Source organism: Entelurus aequoreus, linkage group LG17 (assembly GCF_033978785.1).
Source record: "Entelurus aequoreus isolate RoL-2023_Sb linkage group LG17, RoL_Eaeq_v1.1, whole genome shotgun sequence".
Lineage (NCBI taxonomy): Eukaryota > Metazoa > Chordata > Actinopteri > Syngnathiformes > Syngnathidae > Entelurus > Entelurus aequoreus.
This window is the reverse complement of record NC_084747.1, coordinates 48878614-48901567: the sequence shown is the minus strand read 5'-3', so window position 1 is coordinate 48901567 and position 22954 is coordinate 48878614. Positions and strand designations below refer to the sequence as shown.

The 22954-nt window shown below is 36.7% G+C and overlaps 1 protein-coding gene across 1 annotated transcript in view; it reads right to left on the bottom strand.

Moving 5' to 3' along the window:
- unc5ca (unc-5 netrin receptor Ca) overlaps positions 1-22954 on the bottom strand; it is a 625472-nt gene that overhangs the window by 58547 nt on the left and 543971 nt on the right. Inside the window, exon 10 of the mRNA XM_062025826.1 lies at positions 24-215. Within this exon, the coding sequence (XP_061881810.1) occupies positions 24-215 (192 nt within the window). The remainder of the gene's footprint in view (positions 1-23; positions 216-22954) is intronic.

Here is a 22954-nt window from a genome sequence, read left to right as displayed (position 1 = left end):
TTTGACAGAAAAAATCCCGTTACCTGATCTGGCCGTCTTGATGTTGACCGACTGGAAGCCTCCGTTCAGCGCCGACGTGTCGATGATGTCCGAGTCGAAGTCGCGGTGCGTCTTGCGGTACACAAAAAGCGCCACGATGACGGAGATGACCAGGCACATGATGACGGCGATGACCACGCCCACGTACAGAGCCACGTCGTCTGTGCTCGGAGCAGCTGGAGACGAAGAGGAAGGGCTCAGCGTTAGCAAAGCAGAAATGAACTCGTACGTCCCGCTTTTTGTATGAATCGGTTTACGACTAAAGTTTTTGTCAAAGGTTTTCCCCGTTTCTTGTACACCATCTGTAACAAGGTAGTGTGTCTGCGTATCATTCGAGTCCCCACACAAAGAATCTCATCCATTGGTGAATCAGTCTCTTTTCTTTTGTTACAGAGTATGACTGCAAATATTTTGTTTTGACCCGAAAACTACAAAGCGGAGAGAAAGCAGGATCTGCCCAAGTTCCAGGCACCTCTTCTTTGAACTGCTTTACGACCTCTTCTTTGAACTCTTTTGGCCTTGACGCAGGAGCAGGCTGTTCTGAAAACATCCCCCGAGGACACCTCAATGATGGACGCTTTTGACCTCCCTCCCTCCTCAACGACACCTGGAGTCAAACTTTTGCTTGCATGCAGAACGTCCCCAGGCCTATGGACACTACATCAACACACCCAAGACAATGCGCATATACACACACACACACACCCTCCCCCACCCCACGCCTTCACCACCGCTTGATTCCCCTTCGGGGTGATGGACAGCTGGCAGCGCTTCATAGCAGCAGTCGACCTCCAGGGCCCCAACTCCCCCCCCTCCCTCTGTTGCGAGTTGTCGTGATTAAATGTAACTTGTTTATGTGTGCATTGCATGGAGGTTTTTCCCCACTCCAGACTAGGCCACCTTAGGAGCCCAGTCTAGATTGTATTTTTTTACTCATCTTCTTCCCCAGTGTTTTACCTTTTTCCCACCTTTTCACGGGGCGCCTCGTGGCGACCCATCAGCGTTCCCGTTCTGTAACCCTGTACACTGTTTGTTTGTCTAATCTTGAACGGGTTGTGCTGAAAACATACAAACCCCGTTTCCATATGAGTTGGGAAATTGTGTTAGATGTAAATATAAATGGAATACAATGATTTGCAAATCATTTTCAACCCATATTCAGTTGAAAATGCTACAAAGACAACATATTTGATGTTCAAACTGATAAACATTTTTTTTTTGGCAAATAATCATTAACTTTAGAATTTGATGCCAGCAACACGTGACAAAGAAGTTGGGAAAGGTGGCAATAAATACTGATAATGTTGAGGCAAATTGGGAACAGGTGGGTGCCATGATTGGGTATAAAAGTAGATTCCATGAAATGCTCAGTCATTCACAAACAAGGATGGGACGAGGTTCACCACTTTGTCAACAAATGCGTGAGCAAATTGTTGAACAGTTTAAGAAAAACCTTTCTCAACCAGCTATTGCAAGGAATTTAGGGATTTCACCATCTACGGTCCGTAATATCATCAAAGGGTTCAGAGAATCTGGAGAAATCACTGCACGTAAGCAGCTAAGCCCGTGACCTTCGATCCCTCAGGCTGTACTGCATCAACAAGCGACATCAGTGTGTAAAGGATATCACCACATGGGCTCAGGAACACTTCAGAAACCCACTGTCAGTAACTACAGTTGGTCGCTACATCTGTAAGTGCAAGTTAAAACTCTCCTATGCAAGGCGAAAACCGTTTATCAACAACACCCAGAAACGCCGTCGGCTTAGCTGGGCCTGAGCTCATCTAAGATGGACTTGTACAAAGTGGAAAAGTGTTCTGTGGTCTGACGAGTCCACATATCTCATATGGAAACGGGGTTTGTAGTTTCGTTGTACTTGTTGCAATGACAATAAAGACATATCCTATCCCAGGGGTCACCAACCTTTTTGAAACCAAGAGCTACTTCTTGGGTACTGATTAATGCGAAGGGCTACCAGTTTGATACACACTTAAATAAATTGCCAGAAATAGCCAATTTGCTCAATTTACCTTTAACTATGTTATTATTAATAATTAATGATATTTACACTTAATTGAACGGTTTAAAAGAGGAGAAAACACACAAAAAATGACAATTACATTTTGAAACATAGTTTATCTTCAATTTCGACTCTTTAAAATTTAAAATTCAACCGGAAAAAAAAAGAGAAAAACTAGCTAATTCGAATCTTTTTGAAAAAATTTAAAAAAAGAATTTATGGAACATCATTAGTAATTTTTCCTGATTAAGATTAATTTTAGAATTTTGATGACATGTTTTAAATAGGTTAAAATCCAATCTGCACTTTGTTAGAATATATAACAAATTGGACCAAGCTATATTTCTAACAAAGACAAATCATTATTTCTTCTAGATTTTCCAGAACAAAATTTTTAAAAGAAATTCAAAAGACTTTGAAATAAGATTTAAATTTGACTCTACAGATTTTCTAGATTTGCCAGAATAATTGTTTTGAATTTTAATCATAATAAGTTTGAAGAAATATTTCACAAATATTCTTTGTCGAAAAAACAGAAGCTAAAATGACGAATTAAAGTAAAATGTATTTATTATTCTTTACAATAAAAAAAATAAATTTACTTGAACATTGATTTAAATTTTTCAGGAAAGAAGAGGAAGGAATTTAAAAGGTAAAAAGGTATATGTGTTTAAAAATCCTAAAATCATTTTTAAGGTTGTATTTTTTCTCTAAAATTGTCTTTCTGAAAGTTACAAGAAGCAAAGTAAAAAAATTTATGAATTTATTTAAACAAGTGAAGACCAAGTCTTTAAAATATTTTCTTGGATTTTCAAATTCTATTTGAGTTTTGTCTCTCTTAGAACTAAAAATGTCGGGCAAAGCGAGACCAGCTTGCTAGTAAATAAATAAAATTAAAATTAGAGGCAGCTCACTGGTAAGTGCTGCTATTTGAGCTATTTTTAGAACAGGCCAGCGGGCTACTCATCTGGTCCTTACGGGCTACCTGGTGCCCGCGGGCACCGCGTTGGTGACCCCTGTCCTATCCTATATGACAACGCAATTATTACCTCCCCCAAGGACAGGACAAAGAAAAAGTGGCAAACTCCTCTACTTTATCACTATGTAATGACATCATCTAATTCTGACATGCATTTTTTTTTTTTTTTTTCCAAACTTAGAGCACCTTTCAGACTTAAAGGACAACGTCTATAGAATTAAAATGAATCTTTTAAAGAGCCCTGCGGCATGAGTGATAATAAGACCATTTGTCTAGACACGGTCGGCCAGAGACACCTTTCATAAAAACTCTTCAGTCTTAATAAGGTTGTTAATTATTTTACAAGGGTCTCCTCTCCGCAGGACCGCGGCTTTTTAAAGCTGCTTCATGTTCAGTCATCCCCGATTGGATCTAAAAAAGTAGGTGTTCTTAAAGTTTCTGGCGACGGAAGGAAGCAGGAAGGTGAGACGGGAGGGAGCTAATGAGTGGGGAGGAATGTTGAAAGGAGGGCACAGGGGAAGGGGAAACACGGGTCAAAAGAGGAGGAGACGCATCAAACAAACGCGTGTCTTTGATGCGTCTTGGAAGCGGAACATTTTAAGGAAAAAATAGATTAAGTAAAAAATACCTTTTTCTATTTTTTTTTTATCTTATTTGATCAGATGTGTACATAATGTGAAGGCCTGTGTGGTCCCATTAGCACCTTCACCGGGCATGTCTGGACAGTGACCACTTGAGGGCGCTACAAGCCACTTTAAGCATCTCAGGGGAGAGCGGTTTAAATGAAGTCTGAAAGGTACACTATATTGCCAAAAGTATTTGGCCACAATCGTCAACTGTCGACTTTATTATCAGAAAATGGAAGAGTTTGGGAACAACAGCAACTCAGCCACGAAGTGGTATGTCACGTAAACTGACAGGAGTCAGCCGGTTTCGAAGCGCATAGTGCAAAGAGGTCGCCGACTTTCTGCACGGGGCTCCAAACTTCATGTGACCTTCCAATTAGCCCACGTACAGTACGCAGAGAGCTTCATGGAATGGGTTTTCCATGGCCGGGCAGCTGCATCTAAGCCATACGTCACCAAGTCCAATGCAAAGTGTCGGATGCAGTGGTGTGAAGTACGTCACCACTGGACTCTAGAGTAGTGGAGACGCGTTCTCTGGAGTGATGAATCACTCTTTTTCCATCTGGAAAATCTGATGGACGAGTCTGGGTTTGGAGGTTGCCAGGAGAACGGTACATTTCGGGCTGCATTGTGCCGAGTGTGAAATTTGGTGGAGGAGTAATTATGGTGTGGTTGTTGTTTTACAGGAGTTGGAGTTTAGTTCAGTGAAAGGATCTTTGAATGCTCCAGGATACCAAAACATTTTGGACAATTCCTTGTGGGAACAATTTGGAGCGGGCCCCCTTCCTCTTCCAACATGACTGTGCACCAGTGCACAAAGCAAGGTCCATAAAGACATGGATGACAGAGTCTGGTGTGGATGAACTTGACTGGCCTGCACAGAGTCCTGACCTGAACCCGAAATAACACCTTTTGGGATGAATTAAAACGGAGACTGAGAGCCAGGCCTTTTTAGACCAACATCAGCGTGTGACCTCACCAATGCGCTTTTGGAGTAATTGTCGAAAATTCCTATAAACACACTCCACAACCTTGTGGACAGCCTTCCCCGGAAGAGTTGAAGCTGTAATAGCTGCAAAAAGTGGGACCGACATCATATTGAACCCTATGGGTTAGGAATGGATGGCACTTCAAGTTCATATGTGAGTCAAGGCAGGTGGCCAAATAACTTTTGGCAATATAGTGTACCATGAACTCTTACTTTGTCCACAAGATTGCACAAATTAAACCTAAATGTAGCCATGCTATGTAGAGAAGGATCACTTTGTATCTCTTAATTATGCGCTCGCATGAACAAAGTGCAACAGGGGGCCAACTTTCTGCATTCAAAGGGGGTGCATGCGGATGAAGCTACAGAAGAAAAGGTACACCGATGCAAGCAGCCCATATTATTAATGCTCATACTTCAAAACTTTATTATTCTTGTTCCGCACGTTTCTCTTACACTTAATACGAGACGAACCGGCCAACGAACCCCCCACATATGTTATACCGTCGGAAAGGTGCTGTTCGCGGTGAAGGCGGTACTTTTAAATTGGGACCGCTTCGTGTTACCATGTGCGGAAGGAGGTGTAGTCAGCACCGCCCATAGGAGCAAAAGTCACCGCCGCTGTCCAGGGTGCTGAGGACGAGCACCATCGGGCAGGGGAGGGGGGCATGTGCTGACGGCGAGACACAGCTGGCAGGTGATTAGATTTCACAGGGTGGTACGTGTTAATCTAAGCATCTGTTGTCTTTAACAGTAAGCGGCCGGAGCAGAACGAGAGAGGATACGGACGTGACTGAAAAGTCTGTTCAACTTACTAAACAATTTATGCAATGCACATGTAAATATATATATACAAACGTATATATGTATATATATATATATATATATATATATATATATATATATAATATATATATATATATATATATATATATATATATATATATATATATATATATATATATATATATATATACACAAACGTATACATATATATACACAAAAGTATACATATATATATACAAAAGTGTATATATATATATATATATATATATATATATAATATATATATATATATATATATATATATATATATATATATATATATATATATATATATATATATATACACTACCGTTCAAAAGTTTGGGGTCACATTGAAATGTCCTTATTTTTGAAGGAAAAGCACTGTACTTTTCAATGAAGATAACACTTTAAACTAGTCTTAACTTTAAAGAAATACACTCTATACATTGCTAATGTGGTAAATGACTATTCTAGCTGCAAATGTCTGGTTTTTGGTGCAATATCTACATAGGTGTATAGAGGCCCATTTCCAGCAACTATCACTCCAGTGTTCTAATGGTACAATGTGTTTGCTCATTGGCTCAGAAGGCTAATTGATGATTAGAAAACCCTTGTGCAATCATGTTCACACATCTGAAAACAGTTTAGCTCGTTACAGAAGCTACACAACTGACCTCCCTTTGAGCAGATTGAGTTTCTGGAGCATCACATTTGTGGGGTCAATTAAACGCTCAAAATGGCCAGAAAAAGAGAACTTTCATCTGAAACTCGACAGTCTATTCTTGTTCTTAGAAATGAAGGCTATTCCACAAAATTGTTTGGGTGACCCCAAACTTTTGAACGGTAGAGTATATATATATATATATATATATATTTATGCAATGCACATATAAATAAATGTATATTTATGCAATGCACATATAAATAAATAAATAAATACATATATATATGTATATATATATATATATATATATATATATATATATATATATATATATATATATATATATATATATATATATATATATATATATATATATATATATATATGTATGTATATATATATATATTCATGCAATGCACATATAAATAAATATATTTATACATATATATATTTTTATTTATTTTTTGTATTTATTTATATGTGCATTGCATAAATTGTTTAGTAAGTAGAAAAATAACTAATGTAGATCCACACTTAACAGCTATACATTTACACTATATATATTCAGTCATACATCCTTCCATTTTGTACCACTTGGAGCCTATTTTCAAGTTAAATAACCCTCATTTTTAAGGTGATTCCTACGTTACTTGTAATCTAAACAATCAGCTGTGAAAAATCGGACGTCGACAAAATCAGATTCGGTCCACTTTGGCCTGCAGTGTCAGAATCAGAAGGTGTGATTTAATCAATGCGATCGCTCCTCCGCATGTGACGCTGCACAGAGAAAAAATGTGCGACCGTGCGGACAGAAATGACATGTCGTGTAAGTAAGATGAATAAGGTAAGAATATTTAGTTTGTATTGAATAAGACCATTTTTAGACATATTTTACGTGAAAGGTATCCTTGATAGTGCTGTATGAACATGAACATGGAATACAACACAATTGACTTGACCTTCTTGTTTGATGATAGATGTTTATTGGAAGTTGCTAGAAACTGCGACTGTTGATCAACGTCATTTAGTAATCCTCTTAGGTGGCAACTTTGCGATAATGATCCTCATCATCTACGTATGTAATTATCTGCTTTCCTCTCATTTATAAGGGCAAAACCACCAGATTTGGCACTATTGTTATTATTATTATTCCTCTTTTGGGTCAAATCACACGCTAACCTTGTGGATACGTGATAAAAATCATAGCAAAAACCCAACGATAAAAATCAAATTAACTGTAGATAAAAATTGTTTGGAGCACATTCTTTAATAGACATAAGTTTAAGGTTGTGACCCGCCATTTTTTCTGTGGCTTCTTGACAGCAGCTGTACACTGCAAAAACTGAAATCTAAACAAGATTAAATATCTCAAATAAGGGTGATATTTGCTTATTATCTGTCTGATAAGTGTTAGAATAATTATGTATATATTATCACACTAACTTTAGTATGCTTAAAGTCTGTTGCTTTAGTTATTAGCTAATGTGCTCAAGTTAGACTTTTCTAATCTACGCAAGGACAAAACTTCTTGTCTGAGGGGTGGCCTCAGCCACATATGTTATCTTTGTTTTAGCCCGCTAACAGCCAAGGACTTCAACGACCTCAACGAAGATACGATGACAGCACGCAGACGAAGCAGAGACTTCAAGGACCTCAACGAAGATAAGATGACAACACGCAGACGAAGCGGAGACAAGGCGAAATCACAAGGCCCCCAGCACATTCCGTCACGTATTGTGCGTCCCGGACCTGCTTTGCATAATATATGTGACCACTCCTTTTAGAGGCGGCCTTAGTGTTGTTGACTGTGGAACTCCTGAATAAATAGAGGGACGCGGGAGCTGAACCTTAGAGCATAGGGTGAGAATGTGACTAAGTGTGCAGCTCCATGCGTTCTCCTCATGAGCTAAATTGAACTCTGTCTCTGCATGATTAATAGATGTCATCAGTGTTTGAACCTGACAAACAATTAAAATAATTCTTCTCACTAAGCAGATTTTATGTTAGAGTGTTTTACTTCTTTTAATGGTTTTGGTCCCAAATGATCTCAGTAAGATATTACAGCTTGTTGCTGAGATTTGATGACCTATATTGAGTAAAACATGCTTGAAACTAGAATATCAACTGTTGCAAAGCTGTGTCATCAACACTCACAAGTATAAAACTACTTTTTTAAAGTAAAACTTTCTTATTTCAAGCATGAAAAAAAAAATCATGACTTTGACACGAATGTGTCTCATAATTAAAACAGATGACAGCCAAATGGACTTTGCTGTTTTATTTTCAATGAAACAATAGAAAACACGTACTCATATAGTAGTACAGTTGGCACAGTACAGTAAACTGACAGTTAATATTTAAACATTTAACATGTGACATTTCTAACAATTTTGAACAGAAAGAGTTCATGCACATTCAGATAAATTCTTCAAAATTACAATTGAAAAAATGTTGGCCGGGGCTGGGCTGTTTTTATGCGCACTAATTGACTGAAAGAGCACACACCTAGCGCGATGATGTCATGTTATCGATGGAAAAATGCATTTTAGACCATATGATTTGCCTGATCGGCTCGGAGACCCCGAGAGTAACAAGCGGTTGCCTTGTTGCCTTTCAATTAAGAATAATAAATTAGTTTTTAGTATAAGTTTGTCATGTCTGTTGATCATGTTTTTGTTTGGCCATGTGCTGTTTGTTTTTTGGACTCTTTTAGTTCCTGGTTGTGCACTCTTGCTTGTTTTGTTTCCATGACTACTCATTAGTTTCACCTGTCTCACGTTTTGCACTCGCGCACCTGTCACTAATCATGTCGGTATTATTTAAGCTTGCAGTTACCAGGCAGTCTATCCGGCGACATTACCTCCTTGACGACCATGCTATCTGATATCCTTACTACTCATGCCATTGCCATGCTGCCATAGTCTTCATGCTGCTCGTTTCTTGCCACGTGAGTTTTGTGTATTCTTGTCACAGTGAGTGTTTATTTGTTTCATGTTCATAGTTTTTTGCCCAAGTGCTAGTTTTTGTTTCATTAGTCAAGTTTGTTCTCCGCCTTTGTGCGCGCCTTTAGTTTTGTACCTTTTGTCAGTGTTAAAATAAAATCATGTATTTACCTCCAAGCCATCCAACTTTACTTGCATCTCGGGAAAACAAACACCCCATAGTTCACGTCTTGAAGGACAGAGTTAAACAACTTGCACTGAGCCTAGTCTATAAAATCCGCTACACCCTCCCTGATACCGAAGTACATGTCAAACTACTTCCTTAACGTAAATGACCGCCATAACCACAACACCAGGGGGTGCTCCACTAACCACGTTAAACCCAGACTCCGAACTAACAAAGGTCTTAACTCATTCTCTTTCTATGCCACATCAATGTGGAATGCGCTCCCAACAGGTATAAAAGAAAGGGCATCTCTATCCTCCTTCAAAACCGCTATAAAAGTTCACCTCCAGGCAGCTACAACCCTAAACTAACACCCTCCCCGGATTGCTAATAATCAAATGTAAACAATCAAATGCAGATTCTTTTTCTTATGCCTTCTGATCTCTCTCTCTCTCTCTCTCTCTCTCTCTCTCTCTCTCTCTCTCTCTCTCTCTCTCTCTCTCTCTCTCTCTCTCTCTATGTCCACTACTTGATGTCCATATCCCCACCCCCCCCACCCCCCCACCCCACCCCCCCTCCACACTCCTGATTGTAAATAATGTAAATAATTCAATGTGATTATCTTGTGTGATGACTGTATTATGATGATAGTATATATGATAGTATATATCTGTATCATGAATCAATTTAAGTGGACCCCGACTTAAACAAGTTGAAAAACTTATTCGGGTGTTACCATTTAGTGGTCAATTGTACGGAATATGTACTTCACTGTGCAACCTACTAATAAAAGTCTCAATCAATCAATCAATGACAAAGTTTGCTGGTTTTAAGGAACGTAATGTCGAGCGCATATCATTTTGTCACAATAATGGCACTAGCATTTACTTAATTTAAGAATATTTTTCAACATATTGAGCAAAAAAGTCTCTTTTTTTTTTCTACCAAGAAAAGTGCACTTGTTATTAGTGAGAATATACTTATTTTAAGGTATTTTTGGGTTCATTGAGGTTAGCTAATTTTACTTGTTTTGGAAAGTCTTGACAAGCCGAATTTTCTCGTTCTATTGGCAGATAATTTTGCTTAGTTTAAATAAAATACCCCTGATTTTTGTATTTTTTTCTTTCTTGTTTTTGAACACTGACTTTTGGCAGTGTATTGGATAAGCATCTCACACAATAACGTCTGCTCGCTTTTACTTAATCATCGCTCAGTCCATTCGGCGCCTTTTAATTCTTCTAAGTTTGTCGTAATTGAAAACGTCCTTCTCTTGAGCGCTCACGCTCCTTTACAGCCTGACAGCGCCGCATAATAGGCTGTCTACCTCCAACAAGATGCAGGATGTGGAAAAGCAACTGGACGTGGGTGAACACTTTCGACCCGCATCAATGAATAATGTGTTTAGACGTCTGAGTGTGTGTGTGTGTGTGTGTGTGTGTGTTCTGTGGAGGCAGGATGACAGAATGGGCTGTGATAGAATGAGGGAGAAGTGAAGGCTCACTAAGGACAAAAAGCTTGCTGCAAATCTATACTCCTCTTTTATGTACCAAGCTGTATTTGCGCAACAGTGAAAATAAAAAAGTAAAACGTTGTAAAATCAATATAACATTGAAGTTTTACAGTGAGGAGAAGGCATAATGTTAAAGTGGTATGCTGAAGTCATGGTGTAGCAGGGAAAAAGTCATACGGGTACAATATACATACAATTTCATGATTATTAATTGTAATGCGAATAAAAGGGAATTAAGTCTTGGTATTAGGAGGACAGAAAAAGGTTGGAATACATTGAGAAAAAGTAAAAGTTATGGAAAATAAGATGTAATATGAGAAAAAAAGTTGCAACGTTCCGCGTATACTTTTCTAGCATTCGGAAAGAGGTCGTAATTTTGCTTGACAAAGTCATTATATTAGTAATCTACATTTGTACTATCACGGAAAAAAAAGTCTAGCAATTTTATAAGAAAAAAGTCAGAATATTTCAGTAAAAGTCATAAAGTTCTGAAATGAAGCTAAATCAGGAGAAAATCCTTATAACGTAAGAGATGCAAAATATCTGTAATATTACGAGACAATACGAGAAAAAAGTTTTTGTTAGTAGCATAAAGTCGTAATATAAAATGTTACGCGAATTTCATCGTAATTTTACGAAAAATACGTCTAGACTATTACGGTAAAAGTCATAAATTGCTATATATGCTATATATTGCTAAAAGTTATGTTGCTAGAGAGGTTTTAACATGTCGAGAAAAAGTAATCATGTTAGTAGCATAAAGTCGTGCTATACTGTAATTTACAATAGCTGTACCCACTTGGCACCCATTGGACTCGATCACCCAAGAGGGGGGTCCCCACATTTGCGGCCCCTTCCCAAGGTTTTTGTGTTTTCCCATTTTGGGTTTTGAGTTTTTCCTTGCCCGGATGTGGGTTTAGACCAGTGATGTCATTGTGTTTTGTGCCGCCCTTCGAGGCACCTGTGATTAAGGGTTTAATAAAATACTCCTTGATAAGTGTATCTTGTGTTTTTTATGTTGATTAAAATAAAAAAATGAAAAAAATGAAAAAATAAAACAAATTAAAAAAGAATCCTTGATTAATTGATTGATTGAATACCTCGTAATTTTACAAGAAAAAGTCAGAATATTACGGTAAATTTCATATAATTACAAGACCAAATCTAAATATTGAAACAAAAATTTATAAGAAAATACTTGTAATACTACAATAAATGTATATTGTGAGAGAGGTTGTAACATAACGAGAAAGCGTCATAATGTTAATAGTATAAAACTGTAATATCACAAAAAAGTAATGTAACTGTAAATTAATCGTAATTTTACAACAAAGATGGTCAACATTTTCTAATAGTCATACATAACCAAGAATAAAGCTGAAATATGAGAAGAGTTGAAATCCGACAAAAAACATGACATTGCAAGAGAGGTATTAACATTACGAGAAAAAAGTAATAATGTTAGTAGCATGAAATTGTAATATCACGAACAAAAAGTGCGGTTATGGGAATTTCATCGTAATTTTACGAGAAAAAGTCAGAATATTACGGTGAATTTCATAAAATTACAAGACCAGATGTAAATATTGACACAAATATTTATAAGAAAATACTTGTAATACTACAATAAATTAATATTGTGAGAGAAGTTGTAACATTATGAGAAAGCGTCATAATGTTAATAGTATAAAACTGTAATATCACAAAAAAGTAATGTAAATGTAAATTAATCGGAATTTTACAAGAAAAATGGTCAGAATTTTCTAATAATAGTCATAAATTACCAAGAATAAAGCTGAAATACGAGAACTGTTTAAACCTGACAAGAAACATTCTATTGCGAAAGAGGTATTAACATTGCGAGAAAAAGTAATAATGTTAGTAGCATGAAATTGTAATATCACGAAAAAAAAGTGATGTTATGAGAAATTCATCGTAATTTTACGAGAAAAAGTCAGAATATTACGGTAAAATTCATAAAATTACAAGACCAGATCTAAATATTGAGACAAATATTTCTGAGAAAATACTTGTAATACTACAATACATTTATATTGTGAGAGAAGTTGTAACATTACGAGAAAACATCATAATGTTAATAGTATAAAACTGTAATATCACAAAAAAGTAATGTAACTGTAAATTAATCGTAATCTTACAAGAAAGATGGTCAGAATTTTCTAATAGTCATAAATTACCAAGAATAAAGCTGAAATATGAGAAGAGTTGAAATCCGACAAAAAACATGACATTGCAAGAGAGGTATTAACATTACGAGAACAAGTAATAATGTTAGTAGCATGAAATTGTAATATCACGAAAAAAAAAGTGCGGTTATGGGAATTTCATCGTAATTTTACGAGAAAAAGTCAGAATATTACGGTAAAATTCATAAAATTACAAGACCAGATCTAAATATTGAGACAAATATTTCTGAGAAAATACTTGTAATACTACAATACAATTATATTGTGAGAGAGGTTGTAACATTACGAGAAAACATCATAATGTTAATAGTATAAAACTGTAATATCACAAAAAAGTAATGTAACTGTAAATTAATCGTAATCTTACAAGAAAAATGGTCAGAATTTTCTAATAGTCATAAATTACCAAGAATAAAGCTGAAATATGAGAAGAGTTGAAATCCGACAGAAAACATGACATTGCAAAAGAGGTATTAACATTACGAGAAAAAGTAATAATGTTAGTAGCATGAAATTGTAATATCACGAAAAAAAAGTGCGGTTATGGGAATTTCATCGTAATTTTACGAGAAAAAGTCAGAATATTACGGTGAATTTCATAAAATTACAAGACCAGATGTAAATATTGACACAAATATTTATGAGAAAATACTTGTAATACTACAATAAATTAATATTGTGAGAGAAGTTGTAACATTATGAGAAAGCGTCATAATGTTAATAGTATAAAACTGTAATATCACAAAAAAGTAATGTAAATGTAAATTAATCGTAATTTTACAAGAAAGATGGTCAGAATTTTCTAATAATAGTCATAAATTACCAAGAATAAAGCTGAAATACGAGAACTGTTGAAACCTGACAAGAAACATTATATTGCAAAAGAGGTATTAACATTGCGAGAAAAAGTAATAATGTTAGTAGCATGAAATTGTAATATCACGAAAAAAAAGTGATGTTATGAGAAATTCATCGTAATTTTACGAGAAAAAGTCAGAATATTACGGTAAAATTCATAAAATTACAAGACCAGATCTAAATATTGAGACAAATATTTCTGAGAAAATACTTGTAATACTACAATACATTTATATTGTGAGAGAAGTTGTAACATTACGAGAAAACATCATAATGTTAATAGTATAAAACTGTAATATCACAAAAAAGTAATGTAACTGTAAATTAATCGTAATCTTACAAGAAAGATGGTCAGAATTTTCTAATAGTCATAAATTACCAAGAATAAAGCTGAAATATGAGAAGAGTTGAAATCCGACAAAAAACATGACATTGCAAGAGAGGTATTAACATTACGAGAACAAGTAATAATGTTAGTAGCATGAAATTGTACTATCACGAAAAAAAAGTGCGATTATGGGAATTTCATCGTAATTTTATGAGAAAAAGTCAGAATATTACGGTAAAATTCATAAAATTACAAGACCAGATCTAAATATTGAGACAAATATTTCTGAGAAAATACTTGTAATACTACAATACAATTATATTGTGAGAGAGGTTGTAACATTACGAGAAAACATCATAATGTTAATAGTATAAAACTGTAATATCACAAAAAAGTAATGTAACTGTAAATTAATCGTAATCTTACAAGAAAAATGCTCAGAATTTTCTAATAGTCATAAATTACCAAGAATAAAGCTGAAATATGAGAAGAGTTGAAATCCGACAAAAAACATTACATTGCAAGAGAGGTATTAACATTACGAGAAAAAGTAATAATGTTAGTAGCATGAAATTGTAATATCACGAAAAAAAAGTGCGGTTATGGGAATTTCATCGTAATTTTACGAGAAAAAGTCACAATATCACAGTAAAATTCATACAATTACTACATTATGACAAAAATAATGAAACACATACAATAAATCAATATTGTGAAAGAGTTGTAACATTACGAGGAAAAGCTTGAAGCCGTAATACCGCAGAAAAGTAATGTAGCGGGAAATTAATAGTAGTTTTAAGAGAAAAATGTCAGACTATTACAATAATAGTCAGAAATATAACAAAAAAAGATTAGCATAAAGCAGAAATATGACAAAAAAAGATTAGCATAAAGCAGAAATATGACAAAACGCAAAATACGAGCAACAACATTGGAATATTACGAGAAAAGTAATATTGTCATAAAACAGACAAAAATGTACATTTATCAGAATATTCCAGAATTATTTTTTTTTTGCTATAATAAATCTATAATGATTCAAGAGAAAGTAATAATGTCAGAAGTTTAAAAACAAAAGCCAAGACTTATGCTAATGAAGTATCAAACAAGTCTGGGGAACAAGGACTGTCCAAATGTTCCTTTCAAAGGTCTACAAATTGAGTCTTCTTTACAAAGGTGGAGGCGGAAGAATCGACTTTTAACTACAAGTCCTCCTTTGTGCGTGAGAGTGTGTGTGTGTGTGTGTGTGTGTGTGTGGTGGCACGCAATAAACGTTTAAAGCACAACTGGACACAGCCGGTTGCAGATTGTACCTCTGAGTGGACACTATAAAAGAAACCCGATAAAACACCTGAAGCAAGAGACTTGTTTCTTTGATGCTCCGCTAAGTCTAATCTCACATCGCTCAATGCGAGGGAGAACATTTTACTTTGAAATGTCCACACACACACACACTCACACACACACACTCACACAGCTGCTCATGCATTCTTTCATTCATTTTCTAATGAACAGATAGCTTGTGCATTGATAGTGCATGATGATGGTTCACTGGTTAACAATTAGGACCATAGTGCCTGTATAAACTGCTCATGGGTTGTCCGATACTAATATTTTGGTACCGGTACTGGTACCAACATGTATTTCGATACTTTTCTAAATAAAAGGTACCACAAAAAATGGCATTATTAGCTTTATTTTAACAAAAAAGTCTTACGGTACATTAAACATATGTTTCTTATTGCAATTTAGGAACAATTTTGTCCTTAAATAAGATAGTGAACATGCAAGACAACTTGTCTTTTTGTAGTAAGTAAGCAAACAAAGGCTTGTTGAGCTCGTAGCGTGAAAACAAGACAACTTGAAGTATCGTTTGACACACAAAAAACGTGTGCGTCTTTTATTCCTCCAAAACTAGAATGAATGAACGCTTACGTCACACACCCTCATCCTTTGGGAGAATCTCCTGACGGCCACTTAAAGGGGCCGTACTGAATTACTCACTCCTAACTGCATATATGAATGTAAACAAGAACAACATTGTTATGTGCACATTAGAACAATGACAGTGAATATTGACGACAAAGTCAAGTCAACAGGTGTGGTGAATTATGTCCTTAAATCAACCGCTAGAGGCTCCTAATTTGTCTGCTGACGTATGCAGTAACATATTGTGGCCTAGTGGTTAGAGCAGGGGTGTCAAACTCATTTCGCATCGTGGGCCACATACGGCCTAGGGAGATGTCAAGTGGGCCGGACCATTAAAATTATACCATACTCTGCTATAAATAACCAAAATATCATGTCTTTCCTTTGTTTTGGTGTAAAGAAGCACAAGAACATTAGGAAAATATTGAAATTTAATGAACTATCCTTTTACAAAACATTTCATGAAACACCTCATATTTCCTTAGACAAATGTGCAATTTACTTTTATCATTCACAAATATGCATTGCAACTGATCCCACTGATTGTACAAAGGCACAAAACTTTAATTGGTACTGAAAAATATAGTAATGCACTTTAAGATTAAATGAGACTTTTAAAGAAAGGAATTTTTAAACCACTTACACATACGCATATAAAATCTAAATGTAATCCCTGCGTACACCTTACAAACTAAGGAGATGATTTTAAATGTGTAATGAAGAAAGTGTTCGCCTGTCCTGTAAATCTGTAAACTTCATACATGAAACATACATACACATACAATACATACTGAAAATTTATGGAGTTGTATGAACAGTAGAATTCCATCACACAACTTTTGTTTTGAAGCTGCTGACTAACATTAAAGTGCACATTTTTTAAATCACCACAGTAAGGATTCATCTTCACAGAGCTGTATTCTTTCAATGCAAACAGTATCTAAGGCAGCATTTTAAAGGTGTTAGTCTAGTCTGGACTTGTATTTGTTCCTGAAACTTGGCATCTTTTGGCCTGTACAAGTGCATCAACACCAGGTGTCATGTCCTGACTAGCTGTCACTTTCAGAATGTCATTTAAGTGCTTGTTTGTGAGCCTTGAACGCATTTTTGTTTTATTGATATTCGTCACTGAGAAAATTTGTTCACAAAGGTAGGTTGTCCCAAACATGCACAACATTTTAGCAGCCAGGGCTGTTAATTTGGGGTACCCTGGTAGTAGATACTGATAAAATCTGTCCAGACCTACAGAGGCAAATTTGCCCTTCAAATCTGCATCACACTGCAAATCAATTATCTCTAGCTGAATTTCGACCGGCAGATCAGAAGCTTTAACTGTGAAAGGTGAGCGAAAAACTGAAAATTCTGTCTCAAGTTCACAAAATACCTGAAAACGTTGAAATACGATGAAAGTTGACTGCTGTTTCCTCAGACCCGCCAGCAATTCGTTAATCTTATCTCTTCTCAGTTGTCCTTGCAAGCCGTCATATTTTTCGCTGTGATGAGTCTCGTAGTGGCGTTGAATATTATATTCCTTCAATACCGAAACTTGTTGCAAACACACCAAGCACGAAGGTTTTCCGTGCATCTCTGTAAATAAATAGGACGTGGTCCATTTTTCTTTGAAAATTCTACACTCCTTATCTACTTTTCTCCGTTTGGATAACGACATTTTGGCTAATGAGGGTGTAGCGGAGAGGTAGAGACCAAGGTATTAACAACGTCGTAACAAGCAGCAGATGGCGCATTGATACCGTCTGCTGTTTTCAGTCTGTCTCAGTGATGCGGCTTGTCTTCTACTCTGATGGAAAGAGTGCGCCCCTTAGCGGATAATCCATGAATTGCAGCGAATTTAAAATATTAATTCCATGTCTTTTATGCATTTTTTCCACTTTCAAATGATCCTGCGGGCCTTATCGAACCTCCTTGGGGGCCGGTTCTGGCCCGCGGGCCGTATGTTTGACACTCCTGGGTTAGAGTGTCCGCCCCGAGATCGGTAGGTTGTGAGTTCAAACCCCGGCCGAGTCATACCAAAGACTATAAAAATGGGACCCGTTACCTCCCTGCTTGGCACTCAGCATCAAGGGTTGGAATTGGGGGTTGAATCACCAAAAATGATTCCCGGGCGCAGCCACCACTGCTGCCCACTGCTCCCCTCACCTCCCAGGGGGGTGATCAAGGATGATGGGTCAAATGCAGAGAATAATTTCGCCACACCTAGTGTGTGTGTGACAATCATTGGTACTTTAACTTTAACTTAATATTGTGTCATTTATCATTCGATTATTTTGTCAAAATTATGAGGGACCAGCTGTAAAAAATGGATTGATGGATGGACAATTACACAGTGCTAATAAAAGCAAATTATAACTAAATTAACAGTAAATAATAATAATGAATATGTTTCTCAACTAAACTGTCAATATAATTCAAGTGCAAATGAAAATATAGCTTCACCACTTCAGTCATAATTTTTGCGATTAAGAGACCTATCTATAACTGCCACAAGTGGTGGACATGTGTATTACAAGCAGTGTTGGGTTAGTTACTGAAAACCAGTAACTAGTTACAGTTACTAGTTACTTTATTTCAAAAGTAACTCAGTTACTAACACCAAAAAGTAATGCGTTACTGTGAAAAGTAACTATTTAGTTACTTATATCTTTTTTTTAATTTTTTAAACTTTTTAAGGCCCCATTTAATGCCCTTTTAGCCTTCATTTCAGTACTGTTATTGCACTGGAAAATAATAAAATCTGTTGACCAACTTGACATGCATTTGCATCACTGAACTCTGCTAAGCAATGTGGTCTACATACAACACACAAAGACAAAGATATGTTTCAAAGGGCCAATTTGTTTCAGGCCAGAACAAATTGACAAAACTATTTTAAATAGCTGCAACATAACATACATAAGTAACAAACAGCATAATAACAACATAGCTGTAAACCAAGGAAGGCACACACGACATACACAAAGCCTAACCAGGCGTTTTTTTCTCTCAAGGAATTCTGAAATAAAATCATGTCTGTAACCCAGAACACTCTACACATTTCCCCAGTTTTAGTTTAGAGATAAGGAAAGATTGGCCTGGCCCACTAGCATCCCTCTTTATGTTTGTGAACTTTGTAGTCCATACATTTAGAGTGATGTGATAATCAAACACTCTAGAAGTCTAGAATGAAAGAGCAAAAGTATATAAGAGAATTGACAGAGTGTGTGTACCTTCAGTGCGCAGTGCCTCGTTAAAATCCAGCCGCTGTTGCCTAGCAGGTGAAGTGTGTCTCTCTTTACTAGCTTTGTCGAAGCATGTTGCTTTTGTAGCTGTTTCAGCAGATTTGAATTGCTGTTTTGGGCAGTAGATAGGATCTTTGATCCAAGACACAACTTACATTCAACTAAAATGTTCTTTTCTTTGTGGTCGACACAAGAAAAGTATTGAGAATATCTCCATGTTAAGAAACTCGGCTTCGGGCTTCGCCATGATGTCTCGTTAGTAAACACAGACACGCCCCCTCCCACACACACACAGCACTGCAATAAAACACACTCAGATCTTCTCAGTTTCTAGCCGATACTACATAAAAAATAACGTAAAATAACGCAGTAACGCATCATGTAGTAACGGTAACTGAGTTACTGAATATAAAAAATAAGATTACTATTTACCGCCAAAAGTAACGGCGTTACAGTAACAGTTACTTTGCAACACTGACTACAAGTGAGTACCTCTGAGAAACATATATTCTTTTAGCGGCCCTATGGTTAAGAAACACTGTTTTAGTACACGCAAAGCTTTAGTAGATCAGGCCCAATAATTAAATCACTTAAAAAACAACAGCATGGTTCTTTGGGCTCCAATTGAGCTAGAACCACCCGGTAGCAAACACATAAAGCCGAGTGTTGCGACCCAAAGCAAACGTTGGCGGCGACTCAGAGCAGACTAGATGCTCTCCAGTGTGGCCGCCAAATGGCTGCAATAAACAAAACAAGTCAAACTGACACGGGACTATTTCACCACCTTAATAGACAGCAAGAGTCCAGTTAATTAAAATAATATGTCACCGCAAGACATGACTCCGGAGGGACGAGGCTATGGCTTTTAAATGAAAAACGCTACAAAGTTCAGTGGAACTTTTAGAAAAAAAACACACAAAATGTGAGGTGACACATGACATTATAAGAAGTTGACGATAAAAAAATTAAAAAAACGTTGAATCACAGCAGAGTGTAACATGTAGGAATGAAACACTGAATCCAGTTCATACAGGAGCACCCTGGAACAATTTTTTTTTTGTTTTACTATGGGAAAATTGCTTTTAAATCAAAATTTGCAGGAAAATATAAAAATACATCTGTCGTCATGTCTTTCATAATGATTATTTTTCTTTTCTTTTCTTTTTGTGTGTAAATGTGTATAATTGTTAAATATGTCTAATCTGTACTGTTAAACTGGTCACACAAAATTAAACCGAAATAAACTTATTTCATTCATTCATTCATTCATTCATTGTGAACTCAATAATAAAAAATGTGATTAATCTGATTGTTTAAAGGCCTACTGAAATGACATTTTCTTATTTAAACGGGGATAGCAGATCCATTCTATGTGTCATACTTGATGATTTTGCGATATTGCCATATTTTTGCTGAAAGGATTTAGTAGAGAACAACGATAAAGTTCGCAACTTTTGGTCGCTGATAAAAAAAGCCTTGCCTGTACCGGAAGTAGCATGACGTCACAGGTTGAAGAGCTCCTCACATTTACCCATTGTTTACACCAGCAGCGAGAGCGATTCGGACCGAGAAAGCGACGATTACCCCATTAATTTCAGCGAGGATGAAAGATTTGTGGATGAGGAACGTGAGAGTGAAGGACTAGAGTGCAGTGCAGGACGTATGTTTTTTCGCTCTGACCGTAACTTAGGTAAAAGCTGGCTCATTGGATTCCACACGTTCTCCTTTTTCTATTGTGGATCACGGATTTGTATTTTAAACCACCTCGGATACTATATGCTCTTGAAAATTAGATTCGAGAACGCGAAATGGACATTCACGGTGACTTTTATCCCCACGACAATACATCGGCGAAGCACTTTAGCTACGGAGCTAACGTGATAGCATTGTGCTTAAATGCAGATAGAGACAAAATAAATAATCCCCTGACTGGAAGGATAGACAGAAAATCAACAATACTATTAAACCATGGACATGTAACTACACGGTTAATGCTTTCCAGGCTGGCTAAGGTTAAAAATGCTGTTGCTAACGACGCCATTGAAGCTAACTTAGCTACGGGACCTCACAGAGCTCATCACGACCCGTGCTCACCTGCGTTCCAGCGATCGACGGTGCGACGAAGGACTTCACCCGATCACAGATGCGGTCGGCGGCTAGCGTCGGATAGCGCGTCTGCTATCCAACTCAAAGTCCTCCTGGTTGTGTTGCTGCAGCCAGCCGCTAATACACCGATCCCACCTACAGCTTTCTTCTTTGCAGTCTCCATTGTTCATTAAACAAATTGCAAAAGATTCACCAACACAGATGTCCAGAATACTGTGGAATTTTGTGATGAAAACAAAGCTGTTTGTATTGGATACAATGTGTCCCAATACTTCCGCTTCAACAATTGACGTCACGCGCAAACGTCATCATACATAGACGTTTTCAACCGGAAGTTTCCCGGGAAATTTAAAATTGCACTTTATAAGTTAAACCGGCCGTATTGGCATGTGTTGCAATGTTAAGATTTCATCATTGATATATAAACTATCAGACTGCGTGGTCGGTAGTAGTGGCTTTCAGTAGGCCTTTAAAAAAAATCATGGTTTGACAGCACTCATCAATAAAAGTGTACACCAGGGGTGCACATTACGTCCATCGCGAGCTACCGGTCGATGGTGGAGGGTGTGTCAGTCGATGGCCAGCTAGGCATTAAAAAAAATAGACCTAAAAATTAGCGATCATCAATCTTCACCAAGACGTCTCTTTCGTTTGGTGGGTGGGGCTTAAATAGTGCGCTCTATAGCTCGGAAAATAACCTGTAAAATATTAATATTACACGTGTGTAATATCTAATTATAAACATATTTTAACTGCATTTTTGTTGGTTGTGTCTTTTATGCACACACTATGGCTCCAATTGTACTTCTGGTCGCCAAGAGTAATACAGTAAACCCTTGTCCATCGCTGTTAATTGGTTCCAGGCCTGGCTGTGGTAAACCGATTTCCACAAAACAGGAATTATTGATTACACATGGCATATTCTTTTATAAATAGAGCATTAAAAAAAACAGTTTAAGACTTTCTAAATATGTTTTTTTTTTACTTTTATGAGAGCCCTCCAGACATGAACACCCACATAGTCACCTATGTGAGAAGCAAGATGGTAATTAGCCTCCTGTGTCCTATTCTAATTATTTCTACAAAATGTCAGAAACAGTCCATTTCGGACTGTCAACACACCTCCCTTATGTACCGTATTTTTCGGACTATAAGGTGTATCTCAAAACTCGACAGTGCGCCTTATAAACCGGTGCATCTAATGTACGGAATAATTTTGGTTGTGCTTACCGACCTCGAAGCTATTTTATTTGGTACATGGTAAAATGATAAATGTGACCGGTAGATGGCAGTCACACATAAGAGATAAGCGTAGACTGCAATATGATGGCAGTCACACATAAGCGATACGTGTAGACTGCAATATGACTCAAGTAAACAACATCAACATTTTATATGTTCCATTGAAAATATAGAACATTACATACGGCGCTCAAAAATCTATCAACATGTTTTAGTACGACTTTGGTAAGCCATGAAGCCGCACCGCTTGATGGACTGTACTGTGCTTCTACATACAAGTATTATTACGGTGTGTGAATAAGGTAAA